The sequence below is a fragment of the Tyto alba genome, unplaced genomic scaffold (genome assembly GCF_018691265.1).
Source record: "Tyto alba isolate M040663 unplaced genomic scaffold, T.alba_DEE_v4.0 Super-Scaffold_7, whole genome shotgun sequence".
NCBI lineage: Eukaryota > Metazoa > Chordata > Aves > Strigiformes > Tytonidae > Tyto > Tyto alba.
Window position 1 is genome coordinate 12,894,181 of NW_024881328.1, and position 16,465 is coordinate 12,910,645.

A 16,465-nucleotide genomic window follows, 5' to 3' on the forward strand; every position below is an offset into this window, starting at 1 on the left:
ATGTTTGACTAGTGACCTGACAGTTACTGTTGGACACATGTCCGCATTTGAAAAGCCAGTATCACAGCTGGTCTCAGCGCAATTCCCCGCAGAGGGACCTGGGCTAAGTGGGAGTAGACAGTTACCCTTTTACTTACAAAAGGTAGTTTGTCATCACCAGGTCACACATTAATCATGGTGACAACCTCCTTCCACTGACAAGATTCCACTGATTCTCCTGAAGGTCACACCAGGGAGGGAAAGTTGTCACATCCACAAACCTGCCCTCCTCCACAAGTTTCACTTCTCAGTGGGAGTTGCAGTGGGCCTTGGGCCTTGTAGGAAACAACTGTATGTGAACGTGAATCAGTGAAGTCATGGTGTTGTCTGAAGGTGAACATGATGCTAGAAGGTCTCATAAGGAGAGTTGCCTGTAAGACATGAGAAGTAGACCATTGCTCTCCCCAGGAGTGGGAAGGCCAAACCTGGAATATGTTTTCCAGTTTGAGGCAAGAAGGCAGTTCACAGCAGTGGAGGGTCTAGAGCAGCAAAGAAGAATCAGAGATCTAGAAAGCACCAATTTAGGTGAAACACTGGTCATGGATGATAGCTGTGGTTTTTCCTTTCTTGGACAGGAGGGTAGTTGAGAAGATTCCCATCATCCTTCCCAGTGCTATCTTGTATGTTATGAAATAGCTTGTGCAGTTGCTCAAATTTCTTGATGGTCATTAACCTCTTCAAGCCAGATGCACCTGGTTACTTCTGTCCTTCACATAAATATTCCATTATTTTAACATCCCTGTGTGCCCAGTAATAAATAATGGAGGTATGGCTTTTACTGACACTGTCAGTAATCACTTAAATTATTTTGTTAACTCAAGTGAATGAAATTATATAGGAAACCCCATGGAGCTTTCTGTGGAGGTATGGGGACATTGAGGTTTCCTTCCTTTTTTAGCAGATGTTATGTATTCCAACAGTGGAAACTGTTTAGCATTTTCTAACACAATTAGAGAAATAAAAGCATTTTATATCCCAAATATAATTTCATTCTTGTAAGTCAAGCACTAAGCGAAATTACAGCACTTAGAAGTATAATTTATGTCACTTCACAATCAAAATGTCAGTAATAAAGTGGAGAAGGTTAGCATGTTTTCCCAGAAATAGCTTTCTGTGACGCTATATTATCTCTTACCAAATTATATTTGTTTTTTCCTGAGAGTTCCACGGACAGCTTTTTATTGTCCCAATGTCTGGCAGTCCCTTTGTGGGTTGTGGGAAATGGAAGCTCAGCGTGTAGCACATAGTTCAGAGATGTACCTTATTGTGCAGCTGATATTAAAAAAAAAACAACCAACCAACGTAACCTCATGCTACTTTAATTGGGTCCCCGTTGTAGCCACATAATTACTGTCTGCTCTGCAGCCATTATGGTACTCTGACTAATTAGGAGTGATGCAGGTGTCACTTCACACTTCTGTGTACAAAGCAACCCAGCATGCAAGCGACTGAAGGGCTGATAATAGCACTTTGGGTGTTGCTAGACTTGACTGCAGCAACACACCAGTGTGGTGACACAGGAAGTATAACTGGATGCTCAGAGCTACCATCATAGTACCTTTTCCCTCTGCAGAAGATAAAACTAATGCCTTGGTGTTAAAGATGTGATGGACCAATGTGATCTAAGTTGTGCTCCTGCATAGTGGAGTCCAGAGAGCTTTGCCCAGTGATTTGTTCATCAAGCCCATCGTTTCTGTTAGAGCTGTGGTTTGTGATTTAGAGGTCTGTCTGTCCTTGGAATTGTGGCTGTGAGAAGGGAGACACTCCTGTCCTATGGGATCTGTCCCCAAAAGCAACCCCCTCTCCTGCTAAAATGTGCACAACTTGAGTGGGAGTGTATTTAACAAGCTTCTCTCTGTGTTACCTCCCAGTAATTAAAGAGCCATCTGCTACTGGAAATATCTGTCCCACGGGGGAGCAACCTATCGATGTAACACCATTATTGCTTGCACTGGGCATTTTCACTTATCCAAAGCCTGATTGCAAATACTGGGATTGCTGTATTTCATAGTCTGCTGAAGATTTTAGAACAAGCGTAACACCCACAGTGAGCTGCAGCCCCAGCACAGAGGGTCAGATCTGCCATACGCTCATTGTAAGACAGAGTGACAATGGGGGGCAGTCAGTCAGCCTTGGCCAGGTAGGGATTTAGGAAAGTAGAGGAATCATGCTGCTTGTGGAAAGTGTCTCCAACTCCCAGATGGGTCCAACCTTTAGTGTGGGACTCGCTATCCCCAGGGTTCCCACACTGGCCCCACGTCCAAGCACACATGTTCAGTGCTGGAGCTGGCCAAAAGGCCGTGCAATAGCTCATGTGCAAGACAACAGTGGGTTGCAAAATCTGTGTCAGAAGAAATTCCAGGCTCAGAGCTGCAGAAAATGTCTCGAAACAAACAAGGTTAGAGAGTCACTATGCTTTCATTTCTTAATTTTAGGCCCAGTTAGGCTCCCTTGGCTATTTCAATTTTGATGATTTGTATCTGATTCTGTAGCAAAAGGTTCCCCGCAGCCCCAGAAAACTGTGGCCTGAAGCTCTTGAGACAGCTATGAGATTCTCAGGCTAAAGATGTATCACGTTAGTAGCCTATGAAGCTGTGATTGCATCAATGACACTACAGTAATTTCACCACTGATCTCTTTCTTTCCATTTGAAGTGTTTTAAAAGATCCGTGTACATGGTTCTCAGCCACCTAATACTCCACCCACACTTGAGAAAAAATCCAGCAGCATTAAACAGTCAATCAGACAAGAACTCAGACAGCTACTACCTACCAGAAAGCTCCTTTCCATCCTTTCACTGTAAGAAAAGCACACCCTCCATCTTCTCCAGCAGTTCTGCTTCATATGAGTACTTTGCAGCGTTGTGAATAGTAATAGCAATCTGCATAAGTGTTTTCTTTAGTGCACCCGTGCGTGGTACCCACAGCCAGGCACAGCACTGGAGATGAGCGACTTGCAGAAGAAGGGAGTAGTGCTAGAGTTAAAGGAATTAAACACATCTCTGTGCTACAATAAATGGGAAAGAGAGGAGCTATTCCTCACAAGATAATAGCCCAAAGCTTCCTTCTTTAGAGCAAATTTTCCAGCCTGACCTAATGAAGTAGTGATGAATGCCCAAGCATTTGCTAAGCATCCCACACTGACATTAAAATCCCAAATGATTCTCTGACTCTTGATGCTTCTTAGATATTTTAACCACATTAACCATGCTGCATCATCACTCTGGATTTTTGAGTGTAGCTCAGATGACTTTTTGTCCTTCCCCCCGCCCCTCTCCCCATTATTTTTGTAGTTTTCTGCTTTAAAAAGGCTATAGCCCCACACAGTGTTAGAGGTGCCACATTGCAGAGGCTCTGTTGAATGATGTACAGAAGGACGAGTGCTGGAGGGAGCCAACACCCTATTAACCTTGTGTTTGTGTTTTTTTTCAGCCTGTCTTCAAATGCAACATTATCGTGGTGAGTCAATTTGGCATTAAATATTTTTATGGGGTTTTGTTGGTAGGCACTTTCTGTTCACAAGGTGCAGTATCAGCACGTTGACTCGCCATCGGTGTCTGGTATTTGACTATGCATTGCTATGAGCTGGTGCCACACAGTGCAAATGCCCTAGGTGGACTAAATAGTGCCCCTTTTTATGTACAGCTGCTCCCAGAGCATCCTCTTTCCCGTGGGGCTTGGGTAAATATGCTTTGTGGAGCATCTCATAGAGCTTAATTGTAATTACAAGTCAACGGTTTTATCAAAATAGTATTTCATATTGTGTAATTCTAATTCAGATTTAACAGTTTTTATTTGCTTGCTTGTCAGAACGGATGCGAATGTGTCTTTGCACTCTTTTCAGCTTATAGAATACTTACAAAACAAAGGCCACTAAGAAGTGACTAGTTAAGGAAGCAGTAAGTGTAGAACAGTTCCAGACTGAGGAGGCTGGGGAAGCCAGTGCAGGAGACACAGTGAATACAGCCTGAAGCATTTTGGTTTTGCCAAGCATAGTGGTATCTCAGCATGTATGGCTATTCTCTAAAAAATGGCTTTTATATTGGTGTTAACCCTTTTTAAGAAGTTGGATTAAATTTCCAGCTTAAAAGTTCCACTTTAGAAACCAGCATCTATAAGCCAAAGTCCTCAGCTTTTAGCAGGTATTGTTTGTCCCTTTACTAACACACACTTTGAGAGGAAAGAAGAAAAGCTTTTCTTCAGAGGTTGGTTAGCTTTAAAGAGGGAGCACAGAGCGTGGCTAAGCTGTGCTCCTCCATGCTGAGACTAACTGAGAAATTCTGCTCTTTCGTTGGCGGCAGCTCCCCGGCGATGACACGAGTTGCGCTGAAGATTGTGACCCCCGTCATCATCACCGTCTTTGTCCTGGCGCTGTACTTGCATGCCCAGCAAGTGGAATCCACTGCGAGGCTCGATTTCCTCTGGAAGCTCCAGGTTAGGTGGTGGTTGCTGCATTGGAGAAATGCACACAGTCATTGGTGTTATTAAACTACTGAGCTATTCACTATGGAGTTGAGGAGTATTATCAAGTGCCTTTGAATTTAATCTGGATCTGGCATATGACTGGGCATACTAGTAATGCTCTGCTCTTCTTTGGTACTTTGCCTACTCAGTGCTTCTCATCCTAGTTATTTACTTTAACCCCTTGTTTCCTTGTGAATGCACTTTGGATGGTTCCCACAGCAAAGGGTTATAGATCTGAAGATCAAGGTTAATGAATTTAGACAACTGAGCCTGTCACTGTCACTGTGACAGGGACTTGTAATATAACACAATTTGTAAATATAAGAAGTTCATATTCTCTGCTGAATTGTTTCCCAGAGTTCAATGAGCTGTAGTTTGCTCTGTTTGGCAGTGTGAAAGATTCATGTTTGCATTTTCAGTTACTTTTGTGTTAAGCAGTGGGAACTGGCTTAATATCCAGCCTTCATTAGTCCCTGGGCAGCAGTACTGGATAACCAGCACACTACAGATAATGCCACACTGTGCTCCTGTCCCTGGGTTCTGTGTTAATGTTTTCACTACCACAAGTGATGTTGGGGCATTGTATGTGATTCTCAAGTGAGCAGGACAGGCCTCAGCTCTGCCCAGGACTCAGAGCTGGGGGACTGCAGGGCTGCAGGTTTTATACACATTTACCTTCAGGACAGCAGGACTTCATTCTAATAATAGGTCTCAGTGGTTTGAGCAGGAGGCACTGAGGAAGCACCAATTAATTAAAGCTCCTTGGGAAGCAGATAAACATTGCTATCCTCATTTATAAATGGCAAAACAATAGAAGGGATGAGCAGACTTGCCTGTTCCGGATCTGGGTTCAACAGGCCAAAGCATTTGTTTCCCCAGGCAGAGCCAAGTGTTTTCCTGGTTCTGTCCAGGCGTATCACCTTCTAAAGGGTCCTTCCTTGCTTACCTTCATTTCCAGTTTCAAATGTCCAGTTTCAGAAACCAGAATCCACAAGCAAAGTAGTAAGTGCTCTGCAAGTATTGCTTGTGCCTTTACCAACGTGTACCTAAGGGATGAGGTGAGGTTATCCCTTTTCCCTTCACAAAGTGAGGGCTGGAGAGTATGGCTGAGCTGTGTTCGTCCATGACAAGGCTCAAATGTGCCAGGAAAGCATTTCCTTTTTTTGACTCCAGCTCTCCAGCAATAACAGAAGTCACTGGAAAAAAAAATATTTGAAAGAAAAAAAAACAAAAAAAAAACATTTCAAAAAGCTGTACATTTTTCCTGGTGCCTCTGCTGAAGCGGAGGGTGCTGTACACAGGGCAGCTCTTCAGGGCTCCCTAAACCGAACTGCTCCGTGCAAGCTGCCTCAGCTGCGCCTTGCCCAGGCCTTGCCCAACCCTGCTTTTATCTTTGCTCAGAAATATTCAAAATGTCGAAAAGTAAAACAAGAGGAGAAAATACTGCTGCCATCAGGTAATGGGGGAGAGAGAGGTGATCAATACACACACCTTTGTGCCTCTACCTACAAACCAGAAGCAATGAATTGAGGTAATGCTGGTACTGTGCAAGTCTGCAAAGAAAAAATCTGGTTCTGAAGTCTGATTCATCTAGTGAACTTTAAATGCTTATTTTATTTTAGTCACCTAGGCCTAGGTACAGCCTAGGTGGCCTAGGTACAGCCTAGGTGTCCTAGGCACATCATAGGTACATCCTTCTTAAAGTTCTGGTTCCATCTGAACATTAAACCCAAACCCACTCCCGTTAGCACAGACACAAGACAACCCTTCCTCCTCACGCTTCCCTTTGGCCGGACAGAGCCCCACTGCCACGGGGGGGACAGAGGCTTTACAGGCTGGTGGAAACTCCTCCCCAAAGTGTCAGATGGGCCTGTTCCCTGGGCTCCATGGTAACTGTACTTCAGGACCATGACTGCACCTCAGCAAACCTTGTGGAAAAGGAGGGTCCTTTTATGTGGCTATGCAAGCGTTTGAGGGGTACAGGGTGCGGATTACAATTCAGTGCCATTCATGCAGTCAGACTTTAGCAATGATGAGCTGTCTGTGTCCTCCTAAAACCTGTTGTGCTTGGCTGGGAAAGCCAAAAGTGTGTTTCTGTGGATGGCAGGATGATGGTGGAGCTCCCCAAAAGAAACAGACCTTGTACAGGTTACCCAATTCAGGGCCCAGCAATGTAACAACAGTGGATTTTAGTGTTATTCTGTGCCTGCTTTTGCATACATGTGTGCACAGAAAGCGCTGGACCACCCTCCACTGCAAAACACAACGTTCTGCATCTCTCTGGTTCTGCTCGCCTTTGCAGTTTCCCCCTTTCTTTTATTTTTGTCCTCCCTGGAAGTTCATTTTCAGCTTTATTTTCCCTCCCCAGAGCAGTTACCAAAAGAGTAAGCACATCACTGTCTCTCCCTCCTAAACTAGGCCACTGAAGAGAAAGAAGAAATGGAGGAGCTGCAGGCCTATAACAGACGCCTCCTCCACAACATTTTGCCAAAGGACGTGGCAGCCCATTTCTTGGCTCAGGAACGGCGAAATGATGAACTCTACTACCAGTCCTGTGAGTGTGTGGCTGTCATGTTTGCTTCCATAAGCAACTTCTCAGAGTTTTACGTGGAGCTGGAGGCCAACAACGAAGGGGTGGAGTGTCTGAGACTGCTCAACGAGATCATTGCTGATTTTGATGAAGTAAGTCACAGAAAATCTGGGTGGACAGAGTGAACCGAATCAATGAGTTTAGTTGGGCTTTGCTGCGCCCCTGAAGGAAGGTGGCTTATTGAATCCTTCTGCTATGGTTCATTTCTTCTTGCTCTAGAAGTCTTTTTTTTTTTTTTTCACATTAAAATCCTTCTATTCCCTCATCATTCCTCCGAATATCTAAGCCCCCTTCCCCCTATACTTTTAGTAGTGGAGGCTCTGTCCGGTACTTTGCAGTGCTTGTGCCAAGGGAGGACACATGGCAAGGACATTACCAGCGTGTATGTGTTTGTCAGGGTTTATTTGCTTCTTCTGCTCTTGTGAAACAGATAATAAGCGAAGACCAATTTCGGCAGCTGGAGAAGATCAAGACCATCGGCAGCACGTACATGGCTGCATCAGGCCTCAACGACTCCACTTACGACAAGGAAGGGAAGACGCACATCAAAGCTCTGGCCGATTTTGCCATGAGGTTAATGGACCAAATGAAATACATTAATGAACATTCATTCAACAACTTCCAGATGAAGATAGGTAATGTCACTGTGTTTACAGGATTAAGTACAGGTAGCGGTCATTCTGAGCTGGGGACTTTATGGGCAGTAAAGCCCACTGATGTTACCTTAGCTGCACACCTGTGCCTGGTGACCAGTTTGGCCTCTCTGAACCAGCACAGCAGTTCCATGAGGGTGGCAGCGTTATTACTGAGGCTCCCCGGAGAATTAGGAGCAGTTGGGCAACTGACCTTCGCGCAGAGCAGCTCTTACCACAGCACGGCCTCACGTGGTGGTTGCGCTTGGGCTCATTTTGCCTGTGCTGCGTTCCCTGCCCACGCGCCTTGTGGCCCCTAGTTCTGCCATTCTTGGACATTAAATTGTCTTTCTAAGCCAGGGAATAAAGAGACAGAAAAGAAGGGGAAGAAATGTGAGGATGAAGTGTGGTATTTGTTCTGGAAGGCCGCCGGGCTGCTGCCTCGCAGGCACTCGGCATTGCAGCAGCTGTGCTGGCTTCCAAGTGAGCAGTTTGCTTGGCAGCCAGACGGCAAATAAACCTTATCCTGTTATCTGGTACTGGAAAGTAGCTCTGGCTTGAACAGATCCAGCCAGTGCTGCCAGTCAGACAGGCATAATGGATCAAAGCAGCCAACTTTTAAAGTTAAGTTTCTTTCCCCACAGTTTGGCCGTAGCATCACAGGTCAGGGTAAAGCACAGCTAGAACCAGCGAACCTCAGGATGGTTTTTATTGTCTGAAAAATAACTTGCCTCAAGCTTCATGTGATTCACACGAGCTGGATCTGAGCGTTGTGGGATTTCTCCTCTCCTTTCAGGCCTAAATATTGGTCCTGTCGTGGCTGGGGTGATAGGAGCACGCAAACCCCAGTATGACATATGGGGCAACACAGTGAATGTAGCCAGCCGAATGGACAGTACGGGTGTGCCTGACAGGATTCAGGTAAGGAATTCACTGGAAAACTTACACTGCCAGCCCTGCATCACTTACGGATTTTGAAACTTAAATAGAATTGGAATTTTGGTTTCATTTTATTTCTTTATGCCATACATTTACTTACGCAGTCCTGAAAGAAAAGCCAGCTGGGGACTGCCAGTGGTACCATCAAGTTTTGCCTTTTAATCTTGACCAACTTTGCAACCTGTCGTGGTTTGGGCCTGGTTGGCAGGTGAAAAACTTGTGGTTTAGTTCTGGGTGGAAGTGTTGAGCTGAGTGTCCTTCCCCGCAGGCCTCACTGGCGCTGTGGGCACAGTCCTGCTGGAATGCCTGGTCACCGCGCTGACGGGTTTGCTGTTTGGCTACGTGCAACTGTAGGTTGTTTTGTTTTCCAAGGGCTCGATTCAGATACACAGAGCTGTAATTCACTTCTCTGTTCACAATGCCATATGTGTTGTGAGGCTAACAAGGATCCAGGCATCAGCAGGACAGGGGTATGTAACTAGAGAAAGAGGATGGTTTAAGGGGTTAATGGAAATTGTCTTGTAACCAAACATCTCCTTGGCCTTCAGACAGTGACCCTTCCAGTGACTCAATTCCACTGTCCTGCTTTTGCTGAGCCAATGTCCACAGTAACAGACTGTCATTCCTTGGGAAAGTACTGAAGGGATGTAAAAATAGCATAACAACTGATGTAAAACCCAAGGGGGGAAGCCGCGCTGTTTCTTTCCAATTAAGCTGTCAGTTAACTGGATCAATATTTATCCAACACGCTTTAAACTTTCCTATGAGATGGTCCATGAACAATTTTCATCCCTGTTAAGCAATTCAGCACAGCAATGTTATGGCAAGAGGAAGCAAAAAATGGAAATATTTAAAGCCACCTGAAAAAGGGTGAGAAAATACATTGAAATAATTAAATAAATCAGGAAATCCAGTCTCTGAATTTCTGTTATTCTGCAGCACGAGTGATTATTTTTTGAATGGCATCTGCAGAGAAAATCTGGATGCCGGCTAGATTATTCCATTTGTTTGGTCTTTCTCATTGCTCACTACCTTCTCCTTCATAAAAACAAACCCCTGAATGACTCTTTCTAAATTGTACATCCACTGTGTAATCTCCAAGTACTTTTTGAAGATTTAAAAAATATTTTTAACTTGTTTTCCTACTACCACTCCAGTGATATAATGAATGCAGCTGAGTAGACTGAACTGCCAGGTACATTTTAAAAAATGTGACTCATTTGTTTCTTTTTATCCTGTGACCTCCTTGAAAAAAATGTGTTTTTTCTCCCAGTTGTGTACTGTATGGGACTTCTGTAGCTTCTCAGTTTCTAAAGATGGTGTCTGTTCTGTAACTTGTGCTGACCTTTTGATTAGTGATTGATATGCAAAAGGCAACTGGCTTAGAAACAAAACACTTGATCTTACTTTCATTTTGTCTGTGGATAACTCCAAAAGCGAATGAAAAGACTGTGGAAGGCATGCCAAGCATCTGCTTACTCTTGTTTATTCTGCAGGTAACCACAGACATGTACCAGGTTTTAGCAGCCAACAACTATCAGCTGGAATATCGAGGGGTCATTAAGGTCAAAGGCAAAGGAGAAATGACCACCTACTTCCTAAATGAAGGGCCTCCAATTAGTTAGCACCGATTGCAGCATCACTCAAAGACTGGATTTGCATTACACAAGATTGTGAATCAGAAAAGAATCACTTTTTGGCAGTGAAGCTGAAAATGCAGTGCAGTTGAGATTTCACACGGTGACTCTAGAGCTGGTATCAGCAAACTCTTTGGCCACCCATCATGAAAAGCAGTTGAGAGAAACCACCTTGGAGTTGTTCCTGGCTGAGTGCTAAGTCGACCAAAGATGTGTACTACAGAGTTCACAGATAAGACGTGAATTTGGAATTTTTAAAAAAGGCTGCTACCACGGGATGATATAAGAAGCTATTTAAGTATTTATTGACGCAACACAACAATTACTTGGTTGAAGGAATGTATGATTCACTACAAAGCGTTATTTTGGAATGGATTTGCACTCCCATAATGTTTCCATCCCATACTGCCAGCTATTTAAAGTGTACCACTGTGCTTTTTATTAGCTGTTTTGAATGGGCTTTCAAAACTGACACCAACTGTTGCAGCACACAAAAAGGCCTTTCAGAAGGGCATCGCTAATGTTTCGGTGTGAAAAGACATTACAGGCCTGGCTCCCTCTTCTCCCTTCTTCGACATGGCTAAATGACTGCTCTTCTGAGTGGGGCTGGCACATCTAATGAAGGGGAAGATCAAGATAAAGATGGCTCTACAACCATATTTATTAAGAAGTCTTCTGTGCTCTTCTTTGGTATATATCAGTTTACATGGGAAAGACTAGATGTAAACAAGAGACACTTTGTGGGGGGAACTCCCCTGAAATTTGTCGTGGGTTTTTTGTATTTTTTATTTTGTAATATTGAAAACACGGAGATCTAACAGATATACCAAATTCTATATTTTGTAAATTATATATAAATTAGAAGGCAGGCTGTCCACACCAAGGTGTGGTGGGAGGTGTATATAACCTGTAGACTTTTGTGTAATTTTTTTGTGCATAATACGCTGAACACAGACTTGGCAGTTTTCAGATTATCACTATACAATCAGCCAACAACAAACAGGTGAGTTTCCAGGCTGAATCAGATGCATTTTAAAATGAAAATCCAGAAAAATCTACAACCCCAAAGAAGAGGAAAAAACCCAAAACGCGGTAGTCGCACACTTGTTCCATGCAGCATTCTAGCGGAGGGTGGCGGCTTAACAAATGGAAACGGGACCTTTGAGTTTTAGCTACTGAGACGGTATCGGTCAAACATGTCAAAGAGCTCTAAGCAAATCTTCTAACTCTAACACAAGCTCTTACAAGAAGAGAGAAAAAAAAAATAAGCTCATTTGAACTTTTCTTTTAAAAAAATCATTTTCATATATGGTCTTAACAGAATCCTGCTGATATGAGAGCTGTCTGATATTGTAACTGCCATTTGACATTACAAGGAACTATGTACTGCAGCATCGAGTTGACTTTCCTGTAGTAGGCACTTATTTAAACTGAGTCACAGATTTTCAATTTTCAGGAATTTCAGGATCTTCAAAACCAGTTACGATGGCAAGTGTGTATATGAGGTGGTCGACCTTAAAATACAGAGCCATTGATATTGTGTTGGACATCTTTATCACTAGTGGGGGGGGTTACGAATAGTTCACTGTTACCATTTATGTACCTTTTTTAACTCTTAAAGAAAAATCCCTTGATATTTTATTAAAAAAATAATTTTAAAAAAAAGCTATATTTTTTATATTCTATGAGGGGAGAGTTTTGATATTGAATTTGGCTAGCACTAAAAATTACTCCAATCTTTTGACATTTAATAAAGTTCTTTTCCACTCTTCTCAGGGCAGAATTATTGTAGTACTAACAGCTTCATGATTGCACTATGGTGGTGGTGATTTATTTTTTCCTACTCAACAATAAGTGAAAATCCATGGGCCTGTCTTAATTAATTTGCTATATTGCTAAGCATAACCCAAGCATTAAGCCATTTAAACCTGAGCTTAAATGGCATCGCCCCTTTCCTTCTCCCTTCCACTAGGAAACATCTCTGAAAAGTATAGTATATTGACTTCTGTAAAACTGCCAAGTCTGCCCTTGTACTATACTTTTGCTCCTTTACATCCTTCCTGGTTTGCAAAATACTTAAGTTGCATCACACTGTTATGCCTTTCTCCCCCTCCACCTTCCATCCCTCTCACCCCCTCACTGAGTTTCATTACCTTCATGCCACACACTCGGTTTTAGGTTTGCTTTCTGCTTTATGAAAGTCTGCAGTCGTCTTAACTTCTGATTCATCTTATGAAGTTGTGTTGTCAATGAAATTTCAAGTCCCCAGTATCTCTAGCTGTGATTGTTGACAGTGTGTCATGATCATTTCAAGGGGTATTCACACACTCTTTACTCTGGATCTTGCAAAAATGGATACAGTTATGATTTCCCATGGAAATTGAAATCTATTTAAGTAATTTAACTATATTAAACACTGTTTCACTGGTAAAGTGTCTCTGTTTTATTTTAGCTGCATCTGGCTAGTGAAGCAATCGTCGGGCACGTTGTTTAGGAGATACCGGAGCTGCAAACAGAAACATCCCAATTCTTGACTAGCGGCGGCTGGCCGGCCCTCGGGGCCACGGCGGCACTGCACGCTGCCCGGTTACAGCCCCTCAAACGGGCCTGTTTGCCCAGCAAACACCCCCTGGGTCCCTCCTGTGCACCCACCTCCCTTGAAACATTAGTCTCAGGATAGCTGACAAAGCCTCATTGTGGCACTGTGGTTAAATATATTGGTATAACTGAATAGCTTGAAAAACAAAGTGTATATTTTTCTCTCCTATTTAAAAAAAAAAAATTGTGTGTATTTTAAAAAGTGCATCACCTTTGCCAAAGAATTCCCCAGGTACCTTTGGTACTTGCCCTCTCAAGGACACCTGGAAGGAGGCAGCAGGGCTGCTCAGTGCAACATTTTCAATCTTTACAGGTAAAAGTAAATGCTACACATAACTATACCAATTAACAGAAGCCTCAAGTATAACTGAGAAACAAAAACCTGAAGCTTTCAACTGACTTTTTCAGTAGAGGAGACATTACACAGGCAACTAAGTACCAAATGACTTACAATCTGTTATTCATTAGAAGCGATTTTGTAAGTGCAGAGAACCCAGCTGCATTAGCAAAAAGCCGTGAAGTACTTGAGGTATCAGTCTTCAAGAACGATGGAGAAGAACTATTTAATACTTTATATGCTCTACTTACATAACCATACAAACAGCAATTTAGGCCATTATCTGATGTAGGCAATTTTTGAAACTATCTGGAGAAGGATATTCCCCAGGGGAGGGAAGCCAGTAGCCTCCAGTGCTCTGCCCTCTCACTTAAATTGCTGTACGCACTCACTGGCTGAACGGTTTTCCCTAAATGCATCTTTTTCCCATCCAGAAAGCATTTTGATGAATTTTAAGGTGTTTAGCCACTTCTCCCCAACACAAAGCTGGCTACATCAAGTATCTGCCCGCACGTAATAAAATGATACCTTTGGGACACACCAAATTTTTTGCATGTGTGTCCTGCACCGCCAATACCCCTGGCCTTGCTGCCTGTGCGTTACACAACATACATGGACACTGACATCTGGCCGTGTTTTCGTTCCGTTAGCCTTCCCGACTGCTCCTCGGGGCACCATCACTTCTAGTTTGAAGTCTGGGAGCTGGCAGGGAGAGCGAGCTTGGGCTGCAGTCTGAAAAAGGGCAGCTCAGCTGTTCTAAGCTGAAAAACTCAATTTCCAGTCTCTTGCCGCTCTCTGTCCCAGGTTTTCAACTGAAAGAGGCAGAAGCACCTGGGCAGGAGGGGGCAGGGCTGCAAACATCGAATTTCAGGCAGGATGGGGGATGGCAGCAGCACTTCCCTGCCAGCTGGCAGCCAGGTAGCTTACTGTAAAAAGCAGGGTTGTCTTTTTTCATTTCTGTCCCACCTGCCATCCCTCGCCCGTCCTGCTCCGCCCCGGAGCTTTGCAGCCGCGCTGCTGGTGCCAGCCCCGAGCGAAAGCCCAGGGAAAAGCCGATGAGGAGCAGAGGGGGCAGCAGGTGGGAGCTAGGTGGGAATGGCAGCTGCACAGCACAGGCACCGTTTTGAATTAAAAGCCCCACAGAACAGCTAGAGTGAGCTTCCCCTGTGAGCAGCTGGCCCCAGAGATCGTTTCTTTAAACTCAGAATTTCTAATGCAAATAACCATTGCCATCTACTGGAAACAGCTTTGTGTCGCCTTAACCAGGCGCTGGTACCGCTGCTGCCGAGCAGCCCCACAGGATCAGGCTGAGAGACACAAAACCTTCCACCATGGGGGGAGGTGAGAGCACATCACAACCTAAAGGCAGCCACTCCTTCCAAAGTAGCCCATTATACACAAACTATCAAATGCAACTTACAGATAAGCAAAAAATAATCATCCCAGTCTGTGGGTGTCATCATCCAACCCCCCCACCCCCTGGCAGCACAGCAGCCCATGGTGCTCCACCACAAGACCCTCCCGGACGTGCTGCTGCTGCTCCTCACCATGACGGTGCCTTTGAGAGGCTCCAGAGGCCTCCCCACCTAATGGAAAACTACTTCTGGCGTGGTGCAGCCCCAGCTCCAACAGGAGCCATAAAACGCCTGTTCCGTGGCAGCCAAACAGCCTTGTGCACCCCGAGGCCAGGACGGAGCCGCTGCCAGCAACACCGCCGTGCTGTCAGGACAGCGGCTCCGATTCCTTCCTTTACTGAGGCAGTAAGAGCCTACAATCTCCTGCTCTCACCACGCAGGGATGCTTGGTGCTCTCCTGTCCTACAACTGGCTGTTGCCATTCAGTCTGAAATTAAATACGGGCCAAGGGACATCCTACCTCCTTCTCACGTGGTCAGCAAGGAGCCCAGCGCAGCCATGCCTGGGGGACAGGGAGAGAGCCCCGGCAGCAAGCGAGCCACAGCGCGCCATCCTGGTGCTGCACAGCTCCTGCTAGGAAACAAGGCTCACCTCAAGTTGCCTGCAGAACGAGAGATGCACTTTGTGTCCTGGAAAGGGCCAGAATACAGACTGGAGCTGGCTCTGGAATTATTCAATGTCACGTTTTGTGTTGAAAGCAGGCACCACGACTCCCTCCACTAGGCAAGTGCAGGAACACCCAGCTGATAATGTTCTTGCCCCCTCCTCTCACGGCACTTCCACAGCAGCTTCAGTACAAGAGATGGAGCACGTTCTCTTTCAGGCTTTGCATGGTGCTTGACAACTATGGCTTGTTCTTAAACTCTGCTCGGTATACAGCTTAGTGGGCTAATCCTACTGTGTCACTTGCATGTTCTTAGTGCAAGGTGAGCTGGACGCCCGGGTCAGCGCTTTGCAGCATGCCATACCGGAGCCAGGTACCCATAGAGTGCCTATGCAGCCCTGCTAAGCACACCTTAAACCTTCTGAACATGTACTTGTTATCTACCTGTCTCAGGAAGCTTTGCCTCCAAGGAAGAAAAAAACATCATCCAGGAAAACAAAGACTCCATAAATGTTCTAAGACGTCTGAACAACTTTTGGATAGCTCTATAAAGTCACGATAGCAAACGGGGCGTACCACTTGCCAAAAGTGCTCCATAGAAGTTCATTAGCAAACAATCTGATCATAAAACTGACGAACCCCAATTTTGTTAAGTAAAAGCAGCTGGTGCAGACACTGTGAGATCATTTGGCCTTACCAAAATAAACAGTACCTGGAGTATCTGACCAGCTATGACTGGAACTGCAGACACTGCAAGGTGCTCCAGGGTTCCTCAGACTCCTGTTGAGAGAGCAGCTGGACTCTTGTCAACACAGGGCTGGAACTGCCGTTGAAGCACCTCTCCACTGCTACCCTTTTCATCCATTACCTCCAACCAGGGAAAAACCCCTCCTGTAATACACCCCTTTATATTAACACCATTCAGAAAGCATGGATTTTTGCAAGCCGTAACACTTACCTAGAAAGATATTTATTCTGACAAAAAGCCGATTCAAAATAGCCCGAGTTTAGTGTTTATAAACGTTAATGGGCTACTTTTCCCAATACAAACCATGAAAGCAAAAAACAATCATACCATACTACCTGCAGTGGAAATGGGGAATGAAAGGCAGGAGGCTGAGAGGTAATAACCCTAAGCAGATGCTCCTCAGTCCTTTGATAAAGAGACTATTAAAATATACTAAAGAATCTGGAGTGAACGTTAAGTAACC

General features: G+C 44.6%; 1 protein-coding gene across 3 annotated transcripts in view; it reads left to right on the forward strand.

Annotated features, from left to right (window-relative positions):
• ADCY5 (adenylate cyclase 5) overlaps positions 1-12,732 on the forward strand; it is a 221,972-nt gene extending 209,240 nt beyond the window's left edge. For 2 of the 3 annotated variants that reach the window (XM_033003547.2, XM_033003548.2), the window contains exons 16-21: positions 3,471-3,497; positions 4,340-4,472; positions 6,921-7,184; positions 7,523-7,727; positions 8,521-8,645; positions 10,160-12,732. In XM_033003547.2, the coding sequence (XP_032859438.1) occupies positions 3,471-3,497; positions 4,340-4,472; positions 6,921-7,184; positions 7,523-7,727; positions 8,521-8,645; positions 10,160-10,288 (883 nt within the window). In that variant the 3' untranslated portion in view covers positions 10,289-12,732. Of the gene's footprint in view, positions 1-1,706; positions 1,713-3,470; positions 3,498-4,252; positions 4,473-6,920; positions 7,185-7,522; positions 7,728-8,520; positions 8,646-10,159 lie in introns of all 3 variants that reach the window. The other variant, XM_033003549.2, reaches the window with a different exon arrangement.
• The last annotated feature ends 3,733 nt before the right edge of the window (positions 12,733-16,465 follow it).